Here is a 12510-nt window from a genome sequence, read left to right on the forward strand (position 1 = left end):
TCAGTAAAACGCAAGTTCTGTCCTACCAAACAACTATTCTGGCTTGTGTGCAGATGTGCTCAAAATCACAATGGATGCATAATTCCCTCTTCATTCCTCTGTGGTACTGAGCAAGCGTGAAGAGCAAATATGCAATAGCTATGGAGGGTTGTGGAGGGGGAGAGGAATTGCCTTATTCTATTACTGAAACTCTGCTACATTCTGAATAACAGAAGTAATTAAAACTAATAAACCGTAAACAAAAATTTGACTTCACTGAAATACCTTTGGAAATAATTCCTGTCTAGACTGGAATTCTGAAGAGCAGCACATTGTGTGTTAGTCTGAATGTGCGCGGTGAATTAATACAGAGAGCAGCTATCGTGGGACAGAACAAATTGTGCCATATTTAAATAATCCACTTCCTAAAACAGGATGTGCTTCTTCAAACAGATTATTATGAAGGCAGTATGACACCTAGAGTTTTTAATAAAATGATGCATTTTATAAAGATTCATTTGATTTAGTCAGTGATGCAGTAATATTAATCTAAAATAAATTCTTTTTTCCTAAAAAATACTACATTACCTTTCATTTTAAAATTACAAATCACTGTATATTCCTTGCTAGTTTCCCTTGTTCTGATTTTAAGATTCCAATAATTTTTTCTGAATAATCTAAGCAGCACTCCCAACAGACTGTGATGTTTACTTCATTTTGCAGTCAGTTTGCAGAAAATGTACGTATGAAAGAATATTTAATGAGGTGTTGACAAAACATAAGTTTACTGTGGCAATGTTGCAAGTGCATAAAGTTTAATTCAGGCACTTAATGTTATCTTGTTACATTATAGGCTTTCTATATGGTAAAAGGTTATCAGTCACTTTGGTGAATAGGTAGAACTGTATCTGGATTTGCTGAGTTTCATTCATTTAAAATCTAGGCTTTGAAATTACATTGTGAGATAGGAGGTATGAATGGTTGATGGGTTGGTCCGAACTTGTCCCCCTCTGCTATTTTAGCAGAGGGATTAATTTGTCTAAAATAAATAGGTAAAATGCACAATTAAAAATAGGACAGAGGAAGTTAGGTCAAATGCATAAGCTATTTGTATTTGAGTGTAAGTTCAAAGCCCAGTTCTAAAAATTATCTGCATTCTACTTTAGCCTCCTCATAATAGTCCAAGTGTATGCTGGACAATTTACCCTCTGAAAGTAGCGATTGGTAGTCTTCCTATGATGAGTGTAAAGTTGTCCTCAGCCCATTTAAAGCTCAGGGTCAAAGCCAAACTGCTGCCTAATAAAGGACACCTACACTGGTAATTGTACAACCCCTCGTTCCACCATGACACCAAACTCTAAGAGGCAAGTTACACATCTGAGACTATTCAAGGGAAAGGGATTCTGCTGTTCCAGTTATAGTCAGTGAAACAAGATCCCCACAGAAACCTATTCGAATGATAGCAAATCTGGGTGGTGTTCTTCATTTTCAACACTTGAACATCTTTGTCGTGGTACCCCGGAGTCCTCAGAGTCATTCCCCAAAAGGTCATCTTCACTAATGCTGATCCGCAAGCAAGCTTTGTCTGGATGCGGGGAGGAGGTCATCCGTTTCTCATGGCCAGTTGGCTTGAGTTTGACGTCCACAGGCTCTTTGTTCAGAAGATCAGGCACAGAGAGGGCTGGCTTGGCAAGATCTGCTACATTCTCCAGTGTGCTGCACAGCTCACTCTCTGATTTGGCCTCGGCAGTGAGGTTGGAAGTTAAATTCTCCACGCTGCTCGTGGGGGCAGTTTCGTCACCTTCGGCCTTACTCTCAGCCGCTCCATTCTTTTGCAGCACCGTTTCATCATGGCTTGACGTGGATGGATCGGAAACATCACTGCTGTTAACCACAGGCACCGATGATATCATCATATCCTGAGTGGTCTTCAGTGCTCGAGGTGCCCTCTTTTTGACCGTTGGTGGCGGTGGCTCTAGTCGAGGGAAAGTGTCCAAAAAGCTTTGTCTACAATTAAAGAAGCAGTGCAGAGGTTAATGTCCAAAATATAAAATGTGAATCAGTCAGTACACAGACCTTCAGAAACCTAGCTGACTGGGTTAAATTTTCTTCTCAATACCCCATCATCCCTTGTTAACGAGAGAGTTCATGCTTTCTCTTGCTGCTTACCTAACACTGCCATTTGTAAAGGCCATTTCCTTAACAACTGGCCATCTAGGCCATGTGCCAGAGCCTAAGGAACAAGATAGAATGGAAAGGAAAAGAATACCAATTACAGGATGGGTAAAGAATTAAAACAAGGTTGGAAGCCAGAAGCAAGCCTGACTTCTGACTTTGAACATTAAGTACTTAGAAGTTCATTGAAAACAGAGAACTTTGTAGCCTTATGTGCAAATGTGGTCCTGACTTCAACTGCCAGGGCCCCCCCTCCCTGGAATTCCATTCCTAAACCGCTCTGCCTCTCTCCTTTAAGAGGCACCTTCAAACTTATGGGTGGAATTTTCCACCCTCCTTCATCCCCCCTCCCCTATTCCTCCTTGCCCCCATCGTCCCCCTCTCGCGCCCCCCGTTCCCCCCTCCGCGCTGTGTTTTGCGGTTCAGAAGTGCCTCACCATTGATTGGCAACAGGACCATCCGGTCCCGCTGATGTCAATGGCGTTATGGATTTGTTTGCTGGCTGCAATGCCAGGGCACCCACCATGGGCTGTTCGCCATCAGTGGGACAAGATGATCCCGCTGGTGGAAAGGGCCATAAAGATCAGCCCCATGTCTTCAATTAAACAGTCGCCCAAATGCCCTAATGTCTTCTCCTTCAGCTCAGTATCAGTTTTCATTTGCTTACAGTCCGATGAGGCAGCTTGGGACTATTTAAAACACTAAAGGTGCTACGTAAATGCAGGTTGTCAATGTTGCAGTTTTGGTTTAATTCAGATGTATTTCTGAACTTGCCCTCTTGTGATTCATTCAGATTCACACATGAATATTTACCATCTGAGGGTACTGCTCACACAGACGCCCAAGAGTTAATATTAATTTGCATTGGTACCTTTGGCCAATACGAAGGGCAATTTTCTGTGCCAGGGTGCAAAAAATGTATTATTCAGTGACCGTGCTCAAATATTCATATATTCATTTAAATACAATAGTTCAGTAGATAAAATTAACACTTAGTCAGTCACCATAACAGAAAACATACAAGTCAAATCCTTATGGTGAATTGGCTAACAAACTTAAGGTTGTAGCTGATGAGCATTCATCTGCAAATCTTCCAGTTCACAAATCCTGCTTCCACGTTACTGCTGCCAAGCCAAGTTCTTCAGGACACATCAGCAATAGGTTTGTGTCTGTCGGGGACAGGCTAGTCTCTAGAGTAGTTACTGTTATGTACATAGAACATACAGTGCAGAAGGAGGCCATTTGGCCCATCAAGTCTGCACCGACCCACTTAAGCCCTCACTTCCACCCTATCCCCGTAACCCAATAATCCCTCCTAAACATTTTGTAAGTGAATCTGACAGTCAACATGTGCACAGAGCGTTCCCACAAGTGAAGTTAATGAGTTAGGAAAACTGCTTCATCTCTTTTTTTGTGTGATGTTGGTTCAAGGAGGAATGTTGGTAGGTCTCAGTTTAATCTCACTATGTCAACACCTCTGACAATGTAACACTTCCTTGATACTGAATTAGTACGTCAGCCTAGGTTACGTGCAAGTCATTTATCGAGGCTTGGCCCCATGACCTTCTGACGAAGTGTGAACAATTGATCAATTTGAAAGCAATAGCAGCACTGCAACAGGAACATAGAGGCCTGGTTTAGAAAGCTATCTCCCACTATATCAACATAAATGTACTCTCAATGTATTATTAAAGCCAATATGTTATGACATCTATTCATTCAAAATGACTACAGCAAGTCAATATAAATGAAGTTCACAACTAATGACGGCTGTCTTTTTAATGATTTTAATAGGGTTATTAATATGGCAGGTTATGACATTAGAATACAGCCATGGCTCAACGGTAGCATGCTTGCCACTGAATCAGTAGGTGTAGGTTCAAATTCTGCACCCAGAACTTCAGCACATCATTTATGCTGCCAGTCCAGTGCAGTACTGAGGGAGGGACTGTCTTTTGGATGTGATGTTAAACCAAGGATTCGTCCCCCTTTTCAGGTGGACACAAAAGATCCCATGCCACTATTTCAAACAGGGAGTGCTCCCCGCTGTCCTGAGCAATGTCTTGCTGAATCAGCATCTTTAAAAACAGATTACAGACAAACTACAGGCCGGTGAGCCTTACTTCAGTGGTAGGGAAATTACTGGAGAGAATTCTTCGAGACAGGATCTACTCCCATTTGGAAGCAAATGGACGTATTAGTGAGAGGCAGCACGGTTTTGTGAAGGGGAGGTCGTGTCTCACTAACTTGATAGAGTTTTTCGAGGAGGTCACTAAGATGATTGATGCAGGTAGGGCAGTAGATGTTGTCTATATGGACTTCAGTAAGGCCTTTGACAAGGTCCCTCATGGTAGACTAGTACAAAAGGTGAAGTCACACGGGATCAGGGGTGAACTGGCAAGGTGGATACAGAACTGGCTAGGCCATAGAAGGCAGAGGGTAGCAATGGAGGGATGCTTTTCTAATTGGAGGGCTGTGACCAGTGGTGTTCCACAGGGATCAGTGCTGGGACCTTTGCTCTTTGTAGTATATATAAATGATTTGGAGGAAAATGTAACTGGTCTGATTAGTAAGTTTGCAGACGACACAAAGGTTGGTGGAATTGCGGATAGCGATGAGGACTGTCTGAGGATACAGCAGGATTTAGATTGTCTGGAGACTTGGGCGGAGAGATGGCAGATGGAGTTTAACCTGGACAAATGTGAGGTAATGCATTTTGGAAGGGCTAATGCAGGTAGGGAATATACAGTGAATGGTAGAACCCTCAAGAGTATTGAAAGTCAAAGAGATCTAGGAGTACAGGTCCACAGATCACTGAAAGGGGCTACACAGGTGGAGAAGGTAGTCAAGAAGGCATACGGCATGCTTGCCTTCATTGGCCGGGGCATTGAGTATAAGAATTGGCAAGTCATGTTGCAGCTGTATAGAACCTTAGTTAGGCCACACTTGGAGTATAGTGTTCAATTCTGGTCGCCACACTACCAGAAGGATGTGGAGGCTTTAGAGAGGGTGCAGAAGAGATTTACCAGAATGTTGCCTGGTATGGAGGGCATAAGCTATGAGGAGCGATTGAATAAACTCGGTTTGTTCTCACTGGAACGAAGGAGGTTGAGGGGCGACCTGATAGAGGTATACAAAATTATGAGGGGCATAGACAGAGTGGATAGTCAGAGGCTTTTCCCCAGGGTAGAGGGGTCAATTACTAGGGGGCATAGGTTTAAGGTGAGAGGGGCAAAGTTTAGAGTAGATGTACGAGGCAAGTTTTTTACGCAGAGGGTAGTGGGTGCCTGGAACTCACTACCGGAGGAGGTAGTGGAGGCAGGGACGATAGGGACATTTAAGGGGCATCTTGACAAATATATGAATAGGATGGGAATAGAAGGATACGGACCCAGGAAGTGTAGAAGATTGTAGTTTAGTCGGGCAGTATGGTCGGCACGGGCTTGGAGGGCCGAAGGGCCTGTTCCTGTGCTGTACATTTCTTTGTTCTTTGTTCTTTGTTATTACCTGATCAGTATTACAATGTTGGCTGTGGAACCATGCTGCACACAAAGTGGTTGCTATGTTTCCTATATTACAGCTGTGATTATATGTCAAAGGTCGTTCACAAGCTTTTGGGCATTGTGAAACGGAGAGGGAGTGGCGAGAGGAAAAGAGGAAGAATAAAAGGGAAGGGTTGTGATTGGGAAGAGAGCAGGAGAGATTAATGACAAAGATGTTATGGAACAAGAGGCAAAGGGAGCGATGATGGGTTGTAGTAAAGAGACAAAGCGTTTGTCCAGAATAAGTGTGAATGGCAGAATAATGATGGCTCTGTCCGAAAGCAAAAATTTGGAAAATGTGATTAAGGCCAGCACATAGCAAAGAAAACCCAAAGAGGGACAGAGTTCACAGTCTGAAGTTGTTGTCCAGTCGACAACTAAACTTCACCTGGAATCATCCCAAAACTCCAATCGGATGGTTCCGACTCTCATAGCAGAATAGTTACCCAGGAAAAGTTAGAAGGACTAAGGAGTTAATCTTCAAACTAAGTCGATACAAAAACCAAGACACTGGGACATTACCATATCAAAGACAAACAGTGGCCATCAGACAATCAAATCAAAGAGACTGGGAGACCATCAGAGCTGATGGCCCCAGACAACAACCACTATACAACCAAGTCCAGAAGACTGTAAAGTCGCTAACCAGAAAATGAGGTGCTGTTCCTCAAACTTGCATTAGGCTTCACTGGAACATTTGCAGCTAGCCAAGGACAGAAAAATGAGCGCGAGAGCAAGGTGGTGAATTAAAATGGCAAGCGATCGGAAGCTAGCGGTCATGTTTGTGGACTGAGTGGAGGTGTTCTGCAAAGCGGTCACCCAATTGCGTTTGGTCCCCCCAAAGTAGAGGAGTCTCCTCTACATTGGTGTCATCAAATGCTTGGTGGAACATCTCTGATTGCGTCCCCCTCTCGGGGGGGGGGGGGGGGGGGGATTCACCCGACGTCGCTCTGACGCTGGTCCGCCAATTCACCGGTGACTGGAGAATCGGCGCCATTGGCGCTGGTGTGGTCGGCGCGGCGCCAGTCGGGGGCCGTTGAAAGCGGCCTCCCGGCACTTCTCCCCGCGCGATGGGCCAAGTGCCCACTGTGTAAGGCCAAGTCTCGCCGGCGCCGTTCCCGTTTGTTCCTACCCGCCGGGACCTCGGCATTCATGTTGCAGGGGCAGCCTGGTGGGATGGAGGGGGGATCCAACCCCAGGGGGGAGCCTCCACGGTGGCCTGGCCCGCGATCGGGTCCTACCGATCGGCGGGCGGGCTTATCCTGGTGGGGGCCTATGTTCCTCCGCACCGGACCCCTGTAGCTCTCCTCCATGCTGTGCCGTGGTGCGCATGCGCGAACTCCTGACGGCCGTAGCACGCATGCGTGAACCCACGGCGCAAATTCTGACGCCCGGTCGGCAGCTGGAGCAGCGTGAGGCTCTCCAGTGCCGTGCTGGTCCCCTGTGTGGCGCAGGATCGCTGCTCCTGGGGGCCTGTTGACGCTGTCGTAAAACGCCCTGGCGTTTACGATGGCGTCAACAGTTAGCCCCAGGATCAGAGAATCCCACCCATGGTTCTGGGTGCACCTGCATTTCTTATTTTTGCCATTTGGTGTCACTGTGGAGCACTAGAAATTCTACACCTGCCTCAAAAGTGTGTTTTGACTTCAAAAGCTTCACCCGGTCCTTCCCTGGCCACTATCCCCAAGAATGTTTGTTACACTTAGAAATCCCAGTGATCAGTATTTTGCATTTCACATACTACTAGATCAATACCTGGTGATAACTAACTTCTGTTTCAAGGGGGTGTGGAGGGGGTGTCGCGCAGGAAGGTACCTCAGAAAATGTGCTGTGCCCCCTCCACCCCCTCTGGAAGTTCCCATGCAAGGAGTGCACGGGAATTGCCCAGGAAGTTTAAACTTCCGATGGACAATTACCTTGCACCAGAAACTATCCAAAAATCCAATTTAAATCGGAGACTTCTAAGGAATATTTACCCAGGAAAGGTTAGAAGGATCAAATCAATGTTTTACTCCTGGGCAACGATAGTACTGGCTCCCTGACTGCCCACCTGACTTCCCCCTATCCTTCTGACTAACCCCCCCACTCCCCCATCTGTAGAATTGGAATCTTCTCCAACTGTACTTTTGTTAAATATGAAATTTCAAAAGCTTTATGGACATAAAACACTGCAAACAAACAAACAGGCCAAATCTCAACTGTACTGTAAGGAATTAATTTTCAAAACATGTCGATACCGAAACCAAGACACCGCAAAGACAAAATATTGGCCTTCAGACAATCCAATTAAAGAAACTGGGAGACCATCAGAGCTGATGGCCCAGACCACAGCCACTATACAACCAAGAATCAACGGCTAAGGAGAAATGGACTTTATCACATATATACCAACTTGGGAGCCAGACGTAGTACACCTGAATGGAGCCCATTGCTTTGGTTCTGGAAGCAACATCATTAAAAAAAAAATGTATTCCTTTCTCAGAGTTACAAAGCCAAGGCACAGAGTGGACAGTGGCAAACCCCTAATCCATCTCCTTTTTTGCTCCAAAAACCAATTCAAATTGAATCCAATTCATGGTCCCACAAGAGAGACATACCAGATCCAAGCTGACAAGAACAGGCATTACACCTGATCTCAAGCCTGATCTTAGCCAAAAGGCCGAGAAGCAGTGGAAGCCACATCATGATGAATGGTTTGTCTGAACTAAGGCAGGAACCAGGAACAAAGAGATTAAAAGGTGCTAAGCACTGACCATTAAAACAGGATGTCTTCAAGAAATATGCTTTGATATTTTTGATAATGTTTTGTCATAAGAAGGGCAAGACAGTTGAGTCTTGAACTGCCATCACAAAGGACGGTCAGGAAAGGTCAACCAGATGCAAGGCCCACAGCTCCAACCAGAAGAACAAACTGTGTGGGGAGCTGCAAGTATCAGCCAGATCCAAGGGAGTTTGGGGCTGAGGTTTAAGAATAGTTTAAGGATAGCAACTAAATCCTGAGGGGGGTTTAAGTTGAAGTCTTGGGCAACAAGTGGGGTCTTACTTGTGGTTTGTCGTGTCGGCTTTTATTAAGTCATTGATTTGTATACAGTGCGGCGTCATTCCATTAGTTTGAAGCTCTTGTATTAGGAATTAGAAATGTTTTATTCTGTTAATAAAATCATTGGGGTTGAGCATAAAAGCCCATGTCTGTGTAAGTCTATCCTTTATAAATTCCTAAAGTCAAGAACTGACAGTAAGCGTAAATGGAAGTGTGCACTTCTTATGTGACATTCCCCTACAAACTGAAATAGTGCCCCACCTCTCAACTGATCATACGACCCTATCCTTCCCACACAACCCCTCCCCAACGCATTCCTAACCCACAACCTATGTCCCCAACCCCATAACTAACCTCCCGATCCATACCACACTCCCCAACCTAGCCCCACCCCTGACTGACCATCCAGCCCCCCCCCCCCAATCCATCCCACCTGACCCCCCAACCCATCTGACCCTCACCCCCCAACTGGCCACCCCAGCCTCCTGATTCATCCTATCCCACATCTCCCTGGCCCCTCCTATCCCCACAACTCCCTATTGCCATCCCAACCCCCACCGCAGTCCTTGACTGACCCCCACACCCCCACTCACTGACAAATCCTATCCCTCCCCACCCTCTAATTGAAACCTTGGGAATCCGTTGAACTGCACTTTATGCCCCCGCCCGAGTTAGAAGGCCGGACTAGAAATGTGCAGCCCTCAAATGGGGCAAGTGTAAAGGAGCAGGGTGGCAACCTGTGATTACCATTCCTCAAATCTCCTGGCTCAATATTTAATCATGTTTCAACGTTGTGTCATGGTAGCTGCAGTTTCCTGTCCTCCAGCTTTCTCCCTATCCCTCCTTCGGTGTCCTGCTGTGACCCTCTGCAGCTAGTCCACAACCAATGGAGAGAAAGGAAAGACCCTGCTGGCACATCACAACACCACTACTGCCACATTTTCATTTCCCATCTTTGGTGCTGTTCACTTTTTCAGAAAAACGGTTGCTTCTCTGTTCCGAGCAAATCCCCTTTGCACGTTTTTACATGAAGCGCAAAAATGCAACTTGATACTGTCCGTGTGGAGTTTGCACATTCTTCCCGTGTCTGCGTGGGTTTCGCCCCCACAAAAGATGTGCAGGGTAGGTGGATTGGCCATGCTAAATTGTCCCTTAATTGGAAAGAAAAAAATTGGGTTTTCCAAGTTAAAAAAAAATGCAACTTGAATGACAAAACTTTAATGCAGAATGAAGTCATCCTTTAGAATGAGTAACTCTAAAGAGAAGTGTGTTAGACTACATGCGTCATGGGCCTAGACAAAATCATATGCTCTCAAAACGTTAGCTCTGTATCTCTCTCCACTGATACTGCCAGACCTGCTGAGTTTTTGCAGCATTTTCTGTTTTCATACGTGTCATCGAGTTTAGGGCTCGCTGCAACTAAATGGGAACTAAGTGCCATAGAGAGCATGTTTAGCCGTGTATTTCCCAGCACTCAGTACTGAGAAACACATGGCCAAATAACGCGACTCGCATTGTATAAGGGGCCTCAGTGGGGAATGCCATGATATCCACATTAACATATCATGGTGCAATCACACACACACTGATGGACAGGTAGTTGGACCAACCAACACACACACAACATCGCAGCCAATCACCAGTGAGAGCACAGGCACTTTAAACAGGGAATACCACTGTTCCCGCTCATTCTACCAGGAGATAGCTCAGAGCACAGAGCTCACAGCGTGCCACTCAGACATACACCATGTGCTGAGTGCCTCACTAAGATAGGGTTAGGGCTGGGTCCACAGGTTAGCTGGTGAAGCCCGAACCTCAGCCAGAAGTTAATAGTTATTATTGTACAGAATAATAAAACAGAGTTGTACCATCTACAACCGTGTTGGTTCGTTTGTATATCGGAACACCCAACACGACATGATACCAGGATTGGAAACTCCCCAGCGACTGTGAGACCTACCTGCACCTCTTCAGAAACCCGCCATCCTGCGCCATGGAAACCATCAGCCCACCGCAGCCGCTCCGGATCGCTGGAAATCTTGGCGTCAACTGGAAGCTGTTTAAACAGCGCTTCCAACTCTTCCTAGAAGCCACAGACAGGGAGAATGCATCGGACACCAGGAAGATCGCCCTCCTCCTCTCCACGGCGAGGCAACACGCCATCCACATCTACAACTCCCTGGCATTCGCGGAAGGGGAGAACAAGACGAAGTACAAGTTGGTCCTGCTAAAATTTGAGGAACACTTCAATGTGGAAGTTAATGAGAGCTTCGAGAGGTACCTCTTCCAGCAGCACCTGCAGGGTAAGGATAAGCTTTTTCAATCTTACTTGACACACCTCTGTATCCTCGCGCAGTCCTGCGGCTATGAGGCCACCTCCGACTCGATGCTTCGGGATCAGATAGTTTTTGGGGTCACCTCAGACACCCTATGCCAGCAGCTCCTCAAAATAAAATGCCTCACCCTAGCCACCGCCATCGAGACCTGCGTCCTCCACGAAAACACGACCAGACGGTATTCCCAATTCCAGGCGGCCGAATTGGCACGGCAGGGGTCCTACGAGCCCGAGCGGCTCCAGTCGATCGAGTTCCTCCCGGCCCGCGGCCCGGACGAGGGCGGCCATTTCGCGTGCTTTCCGAGGCCTCCTGCGCTTGTACGCACCAAAAGAGGGGACGTCGACGCAAAGAGATGGGACGCGCAGGCGCGCTCTACGCAAGACCGCACCGCGCACTCGCGGTGGCGCAACGAACACCATGACGTCATGATGTGCGGCAACTGTGGATCCGCACACTTAAAGCGGCAATGTCCGGTCAAAGCGCGACAATGCCTCCACTGTGACAGGATGGGCCACTACGCTACCTGCTGTCGAGCAGCTCAACCTGCCAACTCTCCGCAATTCCACCAGCCTCGCAGGGACGTGTGGGCCATTCAGCCCCCATACACCAAGTCATACCCTGATGGCGTGCTGACCGGTGATACCGACGACCGGGAACCCTTCCGCGTTGCGGTAATAAACAAGAACCGGATGTCCCCAAGTCGGACCCACCAGCCGATGCCAGTGCACAGCATTAATCCGGGCGATGAATGGTGTGCCACCCAAATGGTCAACCCGAATTCGTCGCTCACCTAATAGACTGGACTTATGAGCCTGTTTGCACATTGGACTCACTGAATTGTTTTGCAATACTGTTAACGTGTTTCTTTCTTGCCGTTCCAGAAGTTCTCTTTCGATGTTTGCTGTTTGCACTTGTTTTGTTTGTGGTACAACCTCGTTGCTCTGTTGCACCTGACACCTTCCTATGTATATAGTTTAGCCTCATGTACATGTTGTAAACAGTACACACCAATTTTTATTACCATGTAGGCACATATTCTTGTGAAAAGGGGGGAATGTCATGATATCCATATTAACATATCATGGTGCAATCACACACACACTGATGGACAGGTAGTTGGACCAACCAACACACACACAGCATCGCAGCCAATCACCAGTGAGAGCACAGGCACTTTAAACAGGGAACACCACAGTTCCCGCTCATTCTACCAGGAGATAGCTCAGAGCACAGAGCTCACAGCGTGTCACTCAGACATACACCATGTGCTGAGTGCCTCTCTAAGATAGTGCTCGGGCTGGGTCCACAGGTTAGCTGGTGAAGTACGAATCACAGCCAGAAGTTAATAGTTATTATTGTACAGAATAATAAAACAGAGTTGTACCATCTATAACCGTGTTGGTTCGTTTGTATATCGGAACACCCAACACGACAGGGA

At 46.6% G+C, this 12510-nt stretch overlaps 1 protein-coding gene and 1 pseudogene across 4 annotated transcripts in view; both read right to left on the reverse strand.

Annotated features, from left to right (window-relative positions):
• Positions 1-773: 773 nt before the first annotated feature.
• The window catches only part of nos1apa (nitric oxide synthase 1 (neuronal) adaptor protein a), a 595509-nt gene continuing 583772 nt past the window's right edge, over positions 774-12510 (reverse strand). For all 4 annotated transcript variants that reach the window (XM_072511504.1, XM_072511503.1, XM_072511506.1 and 1 more), the window contains one exon: positions 774-1986. In XM_072511504.1, the coding sequence (XP_072367605.1) occupies positions 1428-1986 (559 nt within the window). In that variant the 3' untranslated portion in view covers positions 774-1427. The remainder of the gene's footprint in view (positions 1987-12510) is intronic.
• Positions 8161-8367, reverse strand: LOC140427559 (U2 spliceosomal RNA; annotated as a pseudogene).

The sequence above is a fragment of the Scyliorhinus torazame genome, chromosome 7 (assembly GCF_047496885.1).
Source record: "Scyliorhinus torazame isolate Kashiwa2021f chromosome 7, sScyTor2.1, whole genome shotgun sequence".
Taxonomy (NCBI): domain Eukaryota; kingdom Metazoa; phylum Chordata; class Chondrichthyes; order Carcharhiniformes; family Scyliorhinidae; genus Scyliorhinus; species Scyliorhinus torazame.